This window comes from Mastomys coucha, unplaced genomic scaffold (assembly GCF_008632895.1).
Source record: "Mastomys coucha isolate ucsf_1 unplaced genomic scaffold, UCSF_Mcou_1 pScaffold1, whole genome shotgun sequence".
In the NCBI taxonomy this organism is placed as follows: Eukaryota; Metazoa; Chordata; class Mammalia; order Rodentia; family Muridae; genus Mastomys; species Mastomys coucha.
This window is the reverse complement of record NW_022196891.1, coordinates 86,110,611-86,126,999: the sequence shown is the minus strand read 5'-3', so window position 1 is coordinate 86,126,999 and position 16,389 is coordinate 86,110,611. Positions and strand designations below refer to the sequence as shown.

The following is a 16,389-nucleotide window of genomic DNA, read 5'->3' as shown; positions in this document are numbered from 1 at the left end:
CTCTAAAGGTGTTCAGTTTCTTTTCATAGAGTGTAAACACGTGTATTTAGACATCAGTCTGCACAACTGAGAAGTTTTCTTTTTTCCTGAATCCGTGGGCTGGTGAAGAGGCAGGAGGGCAAATCTTTCCTAGGGCATCAGCGGTAGAAGACCCTCATTCCAGCCCCGCCCATCGCCAGGAGCTCCTCCCTCTCGCCAGCCCCGCCCACTCCTATCCGTAAGCGCGAAGCGCCTGCGTTGCGGCTTTATGTCCCTCGCGGCGACCCGTCCTCCAGACGGTTGTGGCGGCCGCCATGGAGGCCAGCGGGCCCTGAGGAGAAGCCGGGCTGGGCCGGCGGCCTGCAGCCACGAGCGGCGGAGGCGGCGAGCACGCAGCGGGGGAGGCAGGCGCGAGCCGGGACGCTGCGGGAGGCTCGGCGTTCCGAGTGTGCTCCGGCCGGCGAGCCGCCGCTCCTGGCTCTGGCCCCGGCTCCGGCCGCAGACATGGCGGGCGGGCACTGCGGCAGCTTCGCCGCGGCGGCGGCCAGCAGCGGGGAGATCGTGCAGCTGAATGTGGGGGGGACCAGGTGAGCCCGCGACCGCGCGGGGACAGCGGGTGGGACGCCCGCTGCCGTAGGAGGGGCATGTGCAAGCCCAGGTGGGATAGGTGCTGCAGCCGGGGCGGCGTCCGCCCGGCCAGGTGGGGTGCCCACTGCGGGGCAGGGCGGCGTCCGCACGGCCAGGTGGGGTGGGTACCCGAGACAGGCAAGGACGATTTCGGATGATCCAAGCAGCCCCGTGCATTCTTCAGTGGGGTCCCAAGTCGAGTGCTTTAAGACTGTTGAGATTCAGTCTTTATTCCTCCGGGCTCCCGTGGTGTCTGGCCACGGGAGCACAGTTGGCATGGTGGGCCTGCCTGACCCAAGTGACTTGGGGGCCTCTCGAGGCGCGAGGCAGGCCGACACCCGAGCTGTCAGCGCTCCAGGTGGTTGTAGTCTCCGGTGCTAGGGCTTGAGCTATAGGAGCGGGCCTCCCTTTCTGCAGGTTTTTACCTAGTTACGGGCTTAGCTTCTGCAAGCGACGCTAGTGCGTCTTTCAAAGCCTGCTTCTTCTGTAGGGACGGTGGGATACAAATGTCGGTGCAGGGAGACGGGCTAGATCCACATCGTTGTTCCTTTCCATAGTTTCTCTTGCTTCAGGGACAGGAAGGGTCTGTTGCACATGCAGAAGAGTGTGACTAAATACTGACCAAGGAGAAAACCGGATGGACCGGGTCTCTTTTAGTCTCTCTTTAGGCCCTCCACTCCCATTCTGTACCTTTTTTAAAGTTTGCTGGCTAAAAAAAAAAAAAAAAAAAAAAAAAAAAAAAAAAAAGCAAAAAACCAAAACCCCATTTTTGTACATTTGCCATGACTGACACACTACTCTTCTCAGAAAAGGATATTGCCCCTGGTAAGTTGCCCCTGCTAAGAAGCTTGGGTTCATTCAAGGCATAGTAAGGATATAGGGAGAGGGATGTTCCAGAGCACAGGCTATTTTGTTGTCCTGGGAAGGCTAGTTTTCAATGTCGAAGATGTTAAGCATGTAACACTTTTGCTATTTAAAAAATACAAATTAACCCCGCAGTGAAACCATGGGCTCTCTGAGCACTGGAGAACTTGGGATGCATTTTGGGCTTTGTCACCTTTTCCCTCCAAAGCAAAGTTTTAACTGCTGGGGAAAGTGCATTCTTTACATAACAAGTCATATGCAAATGATCTGCGATGCATTCTACACATACCGGGTCCTGTGCAGACGACCTCATCTAAAGTAAATAGTGTGTTTTCCCGGCCCACCCAGAATTACATGAAACTATTACAGGTAACCTGGTATGCGAAAGTGAAGTAGTCCACCCAAGGAGTGTGCAGTGTGTTACTGCAGGGAAGCAGGATTGCGGTCATGTCAGATCTTCACACCGATTTCTAGCATGTGTGGATGGCTCGCATATTTACAGGCATTCAAAAGAATATAGCTTTTTGACAAAAAACTAAGTTATATTGTCACTTAAAAAAAAAGATTGTTCTGTCTTAATTGTGTGTATGAGTGCAGGTGCATGTGGTGGCCAAAGGATCCTTCTAGCTGGGGTTACAGGTGTGTTAAGTTTTGTTGAGAGTCACCTGACATGGGTGCTGGGAACTGAACTCTGCTCCTCCACAGGGTGGGCAAGTGTTCTTAATCACGGAGCCATTTCGTCAGCCCTTGTTTATTGTGTATTGGAGATGGATGTGGCTGGCAGGATGGCTAGGCTGAAAAGGGCACTTAACTGCAAGGCTGGCCACCGAGTGTCCTCCCTGGAACCCACATAAAGGTGAAAGGACCGGACTGACTCCACGCGTGCACTGTGGTGTGCATTCCCACCCAAAGCATCAAGAATGAAAAAAAGTACTAATAAAAAAGTGGATGCCTTAAAGACCGAGCTGTCAAGGATTCTGCTTAACCCGAGGAACTTGGCTCTTACTGGGTTCTGAATTTTTCAAAGTGCTAGTTAGCAGTTAATACCAAATATGACAATAAATGTATTCCTGGCTTGACAACCTGTGGCACAGCTTGAAGCTCTGGAGTTACTGGATACGGTGCAGAAAGTGCTTGCTCAGAACCAGAAGAAAGACACAGAACATGCCTCTCAAGGGCGAGACGGTGAGCAGCCTGCTGCTGGCTCGGATTTCCCTGGCTTAGTACTTAGAGGGATTTCTTTAAAACTGGTAGTGAATATTATTGGCAGCATTAGAGACCAGCCCATGCTCACTCAGGTATCATGCTTACTCAGTGTAGGAAAGAGAGGGACTGGCTGATGGAAAGTTTTGGAAACAAACTGGTTCCTTCTGCATGTGGGCAAGTGACTTTGTATTGGTCGGTTTTCTGAAATGAAAACTTGCTATAGTACCAGCCTCATGCATTGATAGAAGACCTGGAGGAAATGACCATGAACCTGAGGCCTAGTAGCATTATCATAGTAGTATTTCATAACAAATCACTTTACTAAATAGTTTCATATTTAGCTTCATATTTCAGATTAATTTTGTAGTAAGCCACTAGAGAGGATGTGCTACATAACCAGATATACTGATTTCTTTAGTCATCTTTTCTTTGGCACACTTGAGATAGGAGATAAAAATAAAAAATGTTAGTCATATATGTTTTCCAGTCTCTTTGCCCAGAAGTTGCGGATTGTTTTGTGGGTGGGCGTGAAGGTTTCCCTCCTACTGTCGGTGACTGCCTGACCCACCTCCTGAGTCCTGTGGCCTCTGTGACTGCCTGAGTCCTGTGGCCTCTGTGACTGCCTGACCCACCTCCTCAGTCCTGTGGCCTCTGTGACTGCCTGACCCACCTCCTCAGTCCTGTGGCCTCTGTGACTGCCTGACCCCCACCTCCTCAGTCCTATGGCCTCTGTGACTGCCTGACCCACCTCCCGAGTCCTGTATCCTCCGTGCTCGTGTGATGCTATGATTGTAAAGCCTGCTTGCTTTACTATGGTTTCCTGAAAGTGATGAACATGTAGTGTCAGAAGTTAGTGTCTGCATTTGCTTTGTTGCTGTGACAAAGTGCCTGACAAAGCCACCGAAAGTTTAGGTCCAGGGTTCTTTGGGCCCGTGGTTGGAGGGTGCAGTCCACCCTGTGCTGAAGCTTAGTGGCTGGCCCCTCTGCCGCTGCTCTCAAGCAGAGACAGACTCGGGTGGTGCTGTCCATCTCCTTTTCTTTTCTTTCAGTCCTTTAGTCCAGAACAGTAAGCGGTATTGCTCCATGGTTGCCGCCTCAGTTCCTGCTCCCAGGTTCCTGCTATCCTGAACCCAAGTTGATGCAGTGCCGTGGTTGTTTTAATTTTGTATTGATTTTTGTCGACTTGACATAAGTGAGGGTCATCTATGAAAAGAGATCTGAGCTGAGAAAATGTCTCGTTTTCTTGCTCAATGATGGCTGGTGGGAAGACTCAGCCCACTGCCTGTGGAACCTCTCTTGGGCAGGTGGGGGGGGTTGTATAAGATAGCAAGCTGGTCAAGCTACAGGGGTCATTTCTTCACTGCTGATTAATACAGTGGCCCAGTATGCTGTGGGTGGTACCATCCCAAGGTAGGCCGGCATGGGCTATCTCAGAAAGGTAGCTGAGCAAGCTAAGGAAAGGGGAGCCAGTAAGAGGAATTGCTCCATGGTCTCTGCCTTAGTTCCTGTCTCCAGGTTCCTGTCTCTACTTGGCCTTGGCCTCCATCAGTGATGGGCTGAGCCAGTAAGCCTAAGAAACCCTTTCTCCCCAGGCTGGTTTTGTCAATGTTTATCATAGCAACAGAGAACAAGCTAGGGTAAAGGTAGAGCTTCCTCTGTTTAATTGTAGGGACTCGTCATACACGCTCCAAAGGTTGGTTTCCATGGAGATCCCAGACAATGGAAATGAACTATTCTAGCATTATTATTATTATTATTATTATTATTATTATTATTATTATTATTATTATTATTATTTTGTTTTGTTTTGAGACAAGGTTTCTCTGTGTAGCCCTGGCTGTCCTGGAACTCACTCTGTAGACCAGGCTGGCCTTGAACTCAGAAATCCGCCTGCCTCTGCCTCCCAAGTGCTGGGATTAAAGGCATGTGCCACCTCTACCTATTCTACCATTATTACTTGACGTTATCTAATGCCTTCTGCAAATGAGCCTTTCTGTGAGTACTTCCATTTACCATTGACTGATTTTCTTTTAATTGACTTAAGTTTTCTGTAACCTCTGAACTATGAACTTTGAACCGTAGAATTATTTAAGAGTTTGGTAAGAACTAAGTAATAAGAGCTTAGGAAAAATTGCTGTGTTTTCTTGAGTACATGTTTGCTGAACTCCTATTTATTTATGTCTTCACATATATGTGGCTATATGTATGTCTTTGAGACAGTTTCACTGGCCTCAAGTTTGCTGTGTGTCCCAGGCTAGCATGGAGCTCACTCTCCTGCCTCAGCTTCTGGAGAGTGGAATTACAGAAATAAATTACCTCACTTGGTGTTAGCTCCTTTGTTAGATTAATGAGCATAGGAATGCTTGACAACACTTAGATTATTTAAAAACTATGAAATTAGTTATGAGTTAGCATCCTTGTATCTCTATAAGATCTTAATGGAAAATATCTTCCTCTCTATATATAGATATAATCTATAAGAAATAAATTATTTGGGGCTGGAGAGTTGGTTCAGTGGTTAAGAGCACTTGTTGTTCTGGCAAAAGACCTGATTTTAAATCCAAGCCACCTACATGGTAGTTCACAACTGTCTGTACCCCCGGTTGCAGGGGAATCTGATGGCATCTATTACCCTCTGGGCACCAGGTACACACATGGTGCACATACATACATGTAGGCAAGACATTTATATACATAAGACAATAAAGTAAATAAATCTTTTAGAATCCCAGCTATGTCCCTTTTTATCCCTTAGTGAGTCAGCTTTGCTTACGGATTAGATTTGGAGTTGTGGATGGGGAGACAGGATTAATGTTTTCCCTCTGATTAACGAGTACTTTGATAACTACAGAGGGTGTGTGTGAGATAGTCAGGCTGCAGCACACACATGTCGAAGGGAGCTTGTACTTTTTTCTACTGTCGCCGACATTAGGTGATGTAAGGCCGGTCGTGCCAATGGCCATGTTCACCAGGACTTCCTTTATATGGCAGTGTTCTGTGCTGTGTTCACCAGGACTTCCTTTATATGGCAGTGTTCTGTGGTCACCACACCAAGCTACAGGGTGTGCAGAGCAACCATTGTGTGAAAACTCTGAATGCGATAGAGTGCATCTGACCATCTCACTGCTTCAAAGTAGCTGCTGGGTCTGTGCCAGTGCTAGGCTATGGGATTGCAGCTCACACTCCAAACACTGCTACCTATCTTTAAAGAAAACACAAAACATAGTTGGTTTTGTGTGTGTGTGTGTGTGTGTGTGTGTGTGTGTGTGTAAAACACTCCTGAAGAGTAAGTGTGGAAGTTGTTTAGGTCAGGGAACTGTCATGTATCAGGAGATGAAGTATCTTAAGTGCTTAGGTGTGGTTTGACCCCTGCAACTCAGCTCGGTCTGCCATCCACTGACATTTGCTGTAAGTTTGGGTAATGGACCAGGGTGAGCAGGTACAGACGGTGCCCATGTTCCTCACACATTGGGAATAGCCCGGGACTGGAGGCTAGGCAGTGTGTATGAGTTTCTAGTTGCTCAGGAGGAGGTCATGCAGGGCAGAATGTCTGGGAAAGCCATTGTGGATTTGGTAACTTGGTTGTGTCAGAAGAGATGGGTGTGACTTGGAATATTGGCCGTGAAGAAGGCGATGGAGCCTGGGGAGAGTCATTCCCACCGCTGACCATTGCTGTCTCAAGGTGCGTTCTCATTTGTAATGCAAGGTGATTTTAATTGCAGATTCAGTACCTCAAGACAGACCCTTATGTGGATTCCAGATTCTTTTTTTTCCAGGTAATTTATGTGATTCTTTATGTTATTACACATGTGATTACTTGCCAAAATATGAAAAGTTTCCTTATTATTTAATTAAGATTTTTAAAAAATATTTTGAATTAAAAATGTTGACTTTTAAATTAGAAATGTTATTGTTTTTGTACTCCTGAGAAGGGTTTTCCTATGGTCCAGTCTGGCCTTGAACTCTTCTTCCTCCTGCCTCAGCCTTCTAAGGACTTAAAAGCAAACAATCCACACCTGATTAAAGCTGTGATCTTTTTAAAAGTTGGAGACAGAAAATTTGCTTGTAGTGGCTTTGACATTTGGTAAGGAATTTATGTTCAGATTTTTATAACTAACTCTAGCTTATTTTAATGATTCCTAGTTTGCTGAGTGGAAGAATTTCAACACTTCGGGATGAAACTGGTGCTGTGAGTATAATGTTACGTTTCTAAATTCAGTCAACAAACTCTCATGACTTTTAGTGGGTAGTGACAGGGAAGCTCACATTTTAGTAAGTGCAGTTAGTGTGGCATTTGTAAAAACTGTCACATACAGGCTTTCTAAACTGGAAAGAGACCCCTAGCAGTAACTATTGTATATAGCAATCTGAGATGTTTGTGATTAGAGAGAGGGTAGGGTGTAGCTTGTATTGCCTTAGTAATTGAAACAATAATAGTAAGTGTGAGTAAGAAAATAGTTTGGTGCTACAGAGTAGAGAGTAGCCCCACAGCTTCTTATGAACTGTGAGACAGTACAGTGTGGAAACGGACTGTAAGATTTAGACCAAGATGTTGCTTTCTGCCCTTACAGCGTCGTAGATGCAGCTGTGTTCAGATAACAAGTGTTCAAGGAGAGTGATGACTCACAGACACAGTCTGAAGTTAGTTTATTTAATGAGATTTGTAGGTAAACTAAGGCAGCAAAACAGATGTGTCTGCATGAAGTTATCTTCGTTAAAGATTAAGTCAAAAAGCCAGTTCGTGGGTTTCCCGTTGTAAGCATCTTTGTCCTGTGTATTCTGTGGTCCTCTGCTGTAATCCCAAGTCCTTGAAGCAGAGCTGGTGAGGTTGTCAGTTAAGCCCCTGGCTATCCTACCCTGCTCATGGTGACAGCTGTGTTAACCTCTGACTCTCTGTGCTGGAGCGCACAGGGCCGCCTTCATTCCTCACTGGAGTCATGGTGGCCGCCTTCATTTCTCACTGGAGTCATGGTGGCCGCCTTCATTCCTCACTGGAGTCATGGTGGCTGCCACAGTGGGGACTGCCACAGCAGCATGAGGGACATTTGTGTTAGCAGCATGAGGGACATTTGTGTTATTTTCAAAGTGTTGGTTGATCTGGAATGTTCTAGATGGAAGTGTTTCCGCAGGTTTCTTCTCCCCCTCTCAGCGTTATCAGTAATTAGAAATGAGAACACTTTCAGGACCATTGAGCACAGCTGTATTATTTCAGTATTAGAAACATTGAAACAGGGAAGTCTGACCCAGTCGTCGTTCTCTGTTAGGGTTGCAGATATGGAAGGGGACTTTGGTTTTGACTTGATAATAACACAGTTCTTCACTTGCAGATATTTATTGATAGGGACCCAGCAGCATTTGCCCCCATTTTAAATTTTCTTCGGACAAAAGAACTCGACTTAAGGTAAGCGATTCATCCTTCCCGAGGCCTTGCTGGCGGCCATTGTGTGGGCCTGTTGAGGAAGCACTGAGGTTTAGTTGGTGTGTTTGCTCACCTTGGCACAGGCTGTTACAGGTACTGAGGCAGAAGCTTACAGTGTGCGCCTCAGGTACTGAGATAGAAGCTTACAGTGTGCCCCTCAGGGCAGAGGAGTCGCTCCTTCAGCTCCTCAGGTGATACCATTTCTCGTGTTGGGAATCTTAGGTACTTCTTGAGTTACTTTGTGTGTAGCTAATGGTAGACTACAGTGCAGCTGTGCTACGCACGGAGCTGACTCCTGCCAGTGTTTTGTTGCCTGTTTCTTTCTTTCTCTTTTGCCCCTAGTTCACCCTGCCAGCCTCTAAGGGCTCTGATCCGCCCCACGACAGACAGACAAGCGTCCTCAGCAGAGCTGGATGGGTACAGGCCACCGCGCCTTTTCCCTCCAGAATGTTCCGGCAGCTCTCTGGGCAGTCCCCTGCTTTGCATCCCTGTATTTCATTTCAGTCCCACAGCCAGCAGTCCAAGTCTGATCTGACTGCTGCTCTGCGGAAAACAGGCGATTGTGGATGAATGGCTGATAGCTCTGGGCCTGGTCTTCTTGTCTAGCTCTTGCTCATGCTTATAATCCTATCCCTTCTCCAGTGCTGGGATTAAAGGTGTGTGCCACCACTGCCTGGCAGGAACTTGTTTTTTAAAACAGTGTTTTAACCTTGTTTTTTGCATAGCGGGTACCACAAATCACTAATTTCTTTGCCAGCCTGTCCAGGCACTGTCTGTAGCTCCGTGAGCTCCTGAGACCATGTTTGTCCTGAGCCCTTTCTTGTGTGGGTGTGGGTGTGGGTGTGGTGTGTGCCGGCACACAAGTAGCAAGGTTGTGTCAGCATCTTGGCTCTCTGCCTTTCACGTTGAGGCAGGGTCTCTCTGTTGAACCTAGATTTGCCATCCCTCGGTCCGTCTAGCTAGCCAGCTTGCTCTGGGCCTTCTGTGTCTTCCTTACAAGTAGGCTGCCACACCTCTCTGGCGTTTTTTGTGGTGTGAATGGATCTGAATCCCTTACCCCTTGGGTCCTCATCTTTGAACTGTTGTTGCTTTCCTCCAACCCTCCCTAGCCCATGCCTTCTTCTGTTAAACTAGTCACAAATGAAACAGTTAACTCACAGTTATATATGCTAAGGCCTGGCCATGTTCTCAGAGGAAATGTGGGTGCAGTTGAGTCTCAAGGGAGTCCTTAGTGCTGGGCTCTGGAGCTCAGTCTCTTCACTTGTTAATTACCTGTTACCCAACTCTACCACTTACTGTGGCAGCACCATCTTCATCTACACACTAAGGTCTTGCTGGCCTTTTAAAATCCAAATTTCAGTTTATTTTACCCACAAGTGTACTGCAAGGTGTGTAAATGAGTACTGTACTGGGTACTGTAGAAGAAATGCAAAACCAGTGGGAAGCAGGCAAAGCTTACCGGGTGCTTACAGTACAATGGGGAAGGTTAACGCATTAGCAGAGACTTGTGGTTAGAAAGTCCCACAAGAGAATGGTTTCTGCTGTTTTTTTCTTGTCGAATTTTTCTTGTTAATTTATTTGTATTATTCTTCAAAGCTCTCATACACATCATCGAAATATGTATGTTTTTTAAGTAGATAGCAATGTTTTATTTTAAATATTTATTTTTGTTTTATGTGTAGAGTGTTTTGTCACCCATGTATCTGTGTACCACATGTACTTGCATGTGTCCTTGGAGGTCAGAAAAGGAAGTTGGATTCCCTGGGACTGGAGTTTCAGTTGGGTATGAGCTGCCCTTTGGGTGCTGGGAGCTGCGTCAGTGCCTCTAGAAGAGAGCACACACTCTTTACCCCTTCCTGGTGATTAATGATGTTGAACAGAATATGAGAAAAAATAAAATTTAGGCTTGGTGCCCTCATCCCCTTGGTCTGCTGCTTCCTCCGTGGTCTCCATGGTAGCCCAGGTCACTGGTGTTGGAGAGCTCACAGCCTTTGTTGGTTTCTTTACAGGGGAGTCAGCATCAACGTTCTCAGACACGAGGCAGAGTTTTATGGGATCACTCCACTAGGTACGTGTTGGTCTCCTGGGACTGAACCTGTGTGCCAAGCTTGCCCAGAGTGTCTTTTCTAGGGTCCTCTGGAGAGTAGTTCAGTGCTTAGCATCTCACAGCTGGAGCCCTTTAAACATTCTCCTTTCTTTTCTCACCGCCCTTAACTAGAGAAAGTAGGTGTGGAGCAGCTGTGTTTGCATGTCCCCTGACAGGCTTGCATTGACTATTGCAGTGCGGAGGCTGCTGCTGTGTGAGGAGCTCGAGAGGTCGTCCTGTGGCAGCGTCCTGTTCCACGGCTACTTGCCCCCGCCAGGTACTGCAGCTCACAGTCCGCCAGTCTTTAAAAATACAAGATGTTTTGGTTATTTGAGTTTTGATGGATCAGGACCTCATCAGACCGTGCCCTTGCATGAGAGCGAGGCCGTGGTGTGTAGAGCAGGGCTGGCACCTCCTTCTGTCAGGCAGGAGCTCCGTGGCATCCCTCAGTTGCCCTTAGCTGGAGAATCCGAGCTTGGAGCTCTGCAGGCTTAGGCCACTGTCCCCTCAGTTACTTACCAGAGTTGGGTCTTAGCCTGTGCAGCATTGCGTGTATGAGAGAGAGTTGTTGTTTTTGAGAAGATTCTGTCTGAAAGTATGAGGAAATTCAAGAGTATTCTCCTTTGTAGGCATTCCCAGTCGTAAAGCGGCTAACACAGCTAGGTCCTCTGTGGACAGGAATGGACTAAATCCTATGGACGGCGAAGCCCGGGGAAGCGCCATGCAGCCTGTGCTTGCTGCAAATGGAGAAGACACTATTAGGCTGGGTGAGTGCTGACAAGAGACACAGAGAAGGAGAGTGCACCCTCAGCTGGCAGGGATGGGGGCGCATGACTCTCCCTCCCCTCTCCCCAACTCTTTCCCCCTCCCTCCCAACCTCCCTCCCTTTCTCACAGTCTTATGGTTTTGTGTGCTGAACTATGGCAAAGGTGCTGGGTGCTGTTGTCCAGAGCTACGCTCCAGCCCTTTATATTCATTTTTTCAGATTCATTATTTATTATTAGAAAAAAATCTCATTTAACACACATTTTTTTGATGTATAATAGGATGATCCTCTGTTTTTGTTTTCTTTCTGTTGTTTTTGTCCCCAGAACAGTTGATAAACTGTTGAGAGCTTGGTAGTGAGTTTCCAGTTTAGGCTCCTGGGCCTTGTGGTATCTGTTGAACTACTTAACTTTGCCTGTTTGGTGATGGCATGATCCATAGTCTCATGAGCTGTGACGCTGTCTGTGACGCTGTCTGTCCGACCACCTTAACCCAAACAGGCAGAAGCGTGAAATGGCCTCTGAGCCAGAACTTTCCAACTCAGGGTAAGATGTAAATGCTTCTCTTTAAAACTGACAGGAGTTCCAGTGGATCCACGAAAGGTGCTAATAGTTGCCGGCCACCACAACTGGATCGTAGCTGCTTACGCGCATTTCGCTGTGTGTTACAGGTACCGAGGCCGTACTCAGCATTTGGCTTTATTTTAAGTAATTATATTTTATATTTAGGTTGAATATCTGTTCCTTTTAGCCTTCAATTTCCCCCTGCATGCATCATGCACTGCACCTGGTTATAATTTAGTTGTTTTTTTACTTGCTATCTACTTTATACTGTTGGTAGCCTTAGTGTTTTATGTTTCCCCGACGGCAGAAATGTGATGCAGCTGAGCTACTTCACTCTTTCTAGCTCATGGAAGCCTTAGGCAGGATTGTTAATGTGAGTCTAATTTCTTCTTCATGAGTCTCTCTGTTGTCCTGTGCAGCAAAGGTGGGGAGAGCTCTGTCCTCCTAGAATTGCCATGATGCTGGGCGTAACTAGTGAGGTAGGATGTGTGTACAGCTCTGAGTCTGCAGTGCACCAAGCTTTATGGTATGGGATTAGAGCGAAAGGCAGTGAGGAGTGCAGAGTCCAGAGTGAGTGAGTTTGTTTTTAACATGGTAAAGTTAGGCTCTGCAAAGTCTCATGGGCTGTGGGCCTCAGGCAGTGCTGTTGCTCCCACAGCAGAGAAGTGGGAGGTGGCTAGAATTTATTCCCTCAGCTTGGTCCCATTTAATTTCGTTACTGGAAAGTCAAAGAAGTTAGAATTTTCCATCACTTTGTTTTGTACCTTTGTTAAGAAAAAAAAATAGCTGAAGTTGGTTATAGGTTTTTAAAATGCCTCAGGAATTTCCTGTCCCCTTGCAAGTACTAACAGTGTGGTGCAGGCTTGCCTCTGGAGCGTGCTGTCTGCCACTTGCGTGGGCTGGGCTTTGGTTGTAGTGGTGAACAGATGAGCCTTGATTTTGAGTGCTGTGCAGGTTTTTAACTTAACTCCTAGATAGTGTAGGAATGAGCTTCCGGGTGATTATTTTGTAGATGCTCTTCCATATCATAAGATGTTTAGCATGGGAGCTTTATAGAGTTGTAGACTTAGCGCCATGTGAGTGTGAACTGAAAGGTGGCCTCAGAGGCCAGTCTCATGGCTGTCTAGCATGGGGTGCACAGTTGTTTATTGACAAGGATTTCAGGGACTTGCAGTGACTGGTACGTGTTCTGGCAGCTCTGCCTCTGTCACAGTGCTACAGATTGTCACTTGCCAGAGTGTTGAAGAAATCCCCCAGGAGGAGGAATGGGGAAGGCAGAGTGACTGCCCCTGGCATTGCATAGGCTAGCACAGTTGGCCTAGGACTGTAGCTGGAGACTCGGGTGGAAGTGAAAAGGCAAGGGTGCTGGCTTTCCTTACAGACTCAAAGTGTGAAGCACACTGACGACCAGACAGTTTGAAAACAAATTTCATAGTACTTTTTGAAGATGATAGTGTTTTACAAAATATTTTTCTTTATAGTTTTATAGTTCAAAGGCTCACCACAGATACTGTCCCCTAGGCCACTGACGTGTGTGTGGTTTGTGTCCCCTTCTTTCTGCCTTTGACTGTGGTCACTGAATTAATGGAGAACTTGTTGCTGTCCTCTTGCATCTGGACTCCATTTTAGATTATTTATCTTGGAGGAATTTCCTTTGTTGTAGGTGATATGAAATTTAAGAACAAATGTGTTTTGATTTCTTCCAAGTGAGTAACTAATTATGTTTACATTATTTATCATGCAAGATGGCTTCCGTCTGAGTGTGAAGTCCCCTCTCCCCATGTGGTATGTGTATATGTGTGTACTTGTGCATATGTCTATGTGTGTCTGTGTATTCAAGTATCTTGATCTCTTAAATGCTTTTCATGCTTAAATACACTCATTTAATTTGAGGAGGACCTTGTTTACAGTATGTTTTGTACTTACTAAATCTTGAGGTTTTACTGTGGGAAATACAGCAATCCCTATGTGGCTGTGCTAACTCCAGAGTCAGCACTGAAGAGGTGGGGTGGAGTCTCGGTGCTCTTTGTCTCTTTTTCTGTGCTTTAAGCTTCATGTTGTGGCCACTGAGTTAAGTTCTGTAACAGAGCAGTCACGCTCTCCGATTATAAGTGTTTTATCCTGTACAGTCCTGATGGCTGTAGACTTGAAACTAAGACGTGTGCTGTCTGCAAAAGAGTGTCGTCTGCCTTCCTGCATCTTTGCTTACAGGATCAACGTCCTTTCAAGTTTGAGGCCACCAACGTGTCTGTTGAGCTCCATTGGGAGCCACCCCGTGTCCACATCCCACACATCCCACACATCCCACACAGCATGTGTCATTAGTCCTGAAGTGTGGACAGTCCCCACTTTGTGCTCAGTCTGAGAGAGCCTAAAAGCCCACATTTTATTCCTCAGTAGCTGTCATTTTAGAGATTATTGGATGAGTAGTTTCATGTTTATCTTAATACATCACTCCCATCTGGTGGCCAAAAAGGGTAATTACAGTCTGTAGGTGCTTAAATTACAGACCTTCCCAGAGCTTGGGAAAAATTGGTAAATTTTACCCTTTATTTCTCTGAAGCTTAATTCTCATTTAAGGCTTAATTATGTATTTTGTGAATTGTACTTGTATTATTGAACATACATATTTAAATGAAAACAGTGGCCTGTGCCTGTGTTGTGCTAATTAAATAGCACATGTTCTGCCAGTGGCCAGCCAGGTTAGCTTTCACCGTATGTCATAGTTTAAGGACAGCGTTGTCCTTTCTCCAGCTAGGCGGAACCAAGATGGCCCTTTTGCTGACTTGGCCATTGGGATGCTATAATCAGGCTGTAACCCTGGGGGCTTGCTGTTCATTCACACAGAAGACCAGTCTAGAAGACTGGAGTTCATATAGGACAGAGAAATTTATTAAGAATGGGAGCCAGGCATGGAGGTACAAGTCTATAATCTCAGCACTTGAGAGTCTGGGGCAGGAAGATTGAGTTGGAGACCAGCTTGGGCTACATAATAAGTTCTACTTCAGTCTCAGGTGCATAGAAAGACCTTGTCCCAGAGAGAGCCAGGGGACGGGGAGGAGAACAGAAGGGGGCATGCACAGTGTCGTCTTGACCTGTATGAACCAGTCCTCAGACACTCAGGTGTTTAGGGTTGTGATGTCATGTCATCTGAGCAGCAGAGACTTGAGTTCTTGCCATGTCACGTTAGTGACATCATATGGTTGCTAAAAAATAAAGGAAAGATCCCGAACTCTTCCCAGATGCTAACTGCTGTGGCCATAATCAGTCATACAGAACACAGCAGTAGCTTTGTGGGAAAATGTGAGAAACTCAACATCTTATGTAGATAAACCAATGTAAACTTATCTCTGTCTAGCTTACAAATGATTATTTGGCTTTGACAATTACTAGGTGTGGGGGTAACTTATCTAATTTACCTTTCTAACAGCTGGCCCGGCTACCTCCGCAGTGATATACCCATGTGATATACCCATGTGCTCATGGTTCATCTCCTTTCATGGTGGCTTTCTCCTCTCATCATATCCTTTCTTGTCTCTGTCGGTCTCTGTCTCTGCCCCATGCCCATCCCTCTCTGTAGTCACTAGCCAGGTTACAGGTAACTCAAAACCCACCCACCCCTAATCCCTTCGGTAATTGGCTACCATTTTTATTTATCCAGTGTTTTAAATTAAAGAACAAGGTTTACACAACAAAAGCTTGTAACTCTGAAAATTCACTTGTAGGCAACTAGACCCTCTGGTACATAATTTAGCATTATAGTGCATAGCAACCGACCAAACCTGAACAATCTTAAAATTTTTCTTTGAACTTTTAAAGCATTTTATGAATTTTAATTTATGGTATTCTAGTTCTTTTCTGTGGTCACATGTCCTATATATGTAAATGTAAGGTCAGGAATAATGTCTTTGTAGTTGATATATCAAAAATTACATTCAATATATCTAGGTAGATGGAGGATGTGGGTCTTTTTGTTGTTGTTGTTTGTTTGCTATGGTGATTTCTATTCTTATTCCCACCCACCACTAAGTTTACTCTACATGTTTATTCTTAACAGAATCAAAGAGTCTTCAGGGTGGCAGCAAGTGTTTACAAGCCCGTACCTGGACTGGACCATTGAACGGGTGGCTTTAAATGCAAAGGTGGTTGGAGGTCCTCATGGAGACAAGGACAAAATGGTGGCAGTCGCCTCAGAGAGCAGCATCATCCTGTGGAGTGTTCAGGATGGAGGAAGCGGGAGTGAGATTGGTAGGAAGAGTCTTTTGTGCTTGGCTGTTGCCCGTGGAAGTTTGGAGTTTAGGAGAGACGGGTCCTAAGTGTGATGAGTGGCTGGGCTTGTTACAGCTCTTGGGCCAGTGGTCAGAGCACTCCTCTGTGAGAAGTGCTGTGTGAGAGGAAAGCTCTGAGGTAGAGCCTCTGTGAGAAGTGCTGTGTGAGAGGAAAGCTCTGCGGTAGAGCCTCTGTGAGAAGTGCTGTGTGAGAGGAAAGCTCTTCGGTAGAGCCTGGTGCTCTGCCACCCAGCGGGAGCTGGGTCCCTCCACTCTTGAAGGTGGGTAAGTAGCTCATACTGTCTGGCTTCTGTAGCCAAATTTCTCAGAACCAAAGCTCTCATAAGTTAGTCCAGACCAAAAAGTATTTGTAGAGATTATTATCTATTGCCATTCATATTACTAGAAATTAAACTTGGAAGTTTTAGTATTTAGTGACATAAAAATAGTAATACTAAACTCATTGCATTGCGATTCAAATCACATATTAATGAAAAGAGATGTTTTCCAAAAAGAAAAATTTTGAGACAAGTAGTATTGGTTACAGTTTGTAGTCTTTTTAAATTTTTATTTTTGTGTGTTGGAGTACACGTGCCTGGTATGTATGCATGT

General features: G+C 45.9%; 1 protein-coding gene across 5 annotated transcripts in view; it reads left to right on the top strand.

Annotated features, from left to right (window-relative positions):
• Positions 1 to 238: 238 nt before the first annotated feature.
• Kctd3 (potassium channel tetramerization domain containing 3) overlaps positions 239 to 16,389 on the top strand; it is a 36,724-nt gene continuing 20,573 nt past the window's right edge. Inside the window, exons 1-9 of one of the 5 annotated variants that reach the window (XM_031338367.1) lie at positions 241 to 566; positions 6,399 to 6,452; positions 6,820 to 6,865; positions 8,004 to 8,077; positions 10,105 to 10,163; positions 10,378 to 10,458; positions 10,811 to 10,948; positions 11,526 to 11,616; positions 15,567 to 15,757. In XM_031338367.1, the coding sequence (XP_031194227.1) occupies positions 484 to 566; positions 6,399 to 6,452; positions 6,820 to 6,865; positions 8,004 to 8,077; positions 10,105 to 10,163; positions 10,378 to 10,458; positions 10,811 to 10,948; positions 11,526 to 11,616; positions 15,567 to 15,757 (817 nt within the window). In that variant the 5' untranslated portion in view covers positions 241 to 483. Of the gene's footprint in view, positions 567 to 631; positions 680 to 6,382; positions 6,453 to 6,819; positions 6,866 to 8,003; positions 8,078 to 10,104; positions 10,164 to 10,357; positions 10,459 to 10,810; positions 10,949 to 11,525; positions 11,617 to 15,566; positions 15,758 to 16,389 lie in introns of those variants that run through there. The other 4 variants (XM_031338356.1, XM_031338376.1, XM_031338395.1 and 1 more) reach the window with 4 other exon arrangements.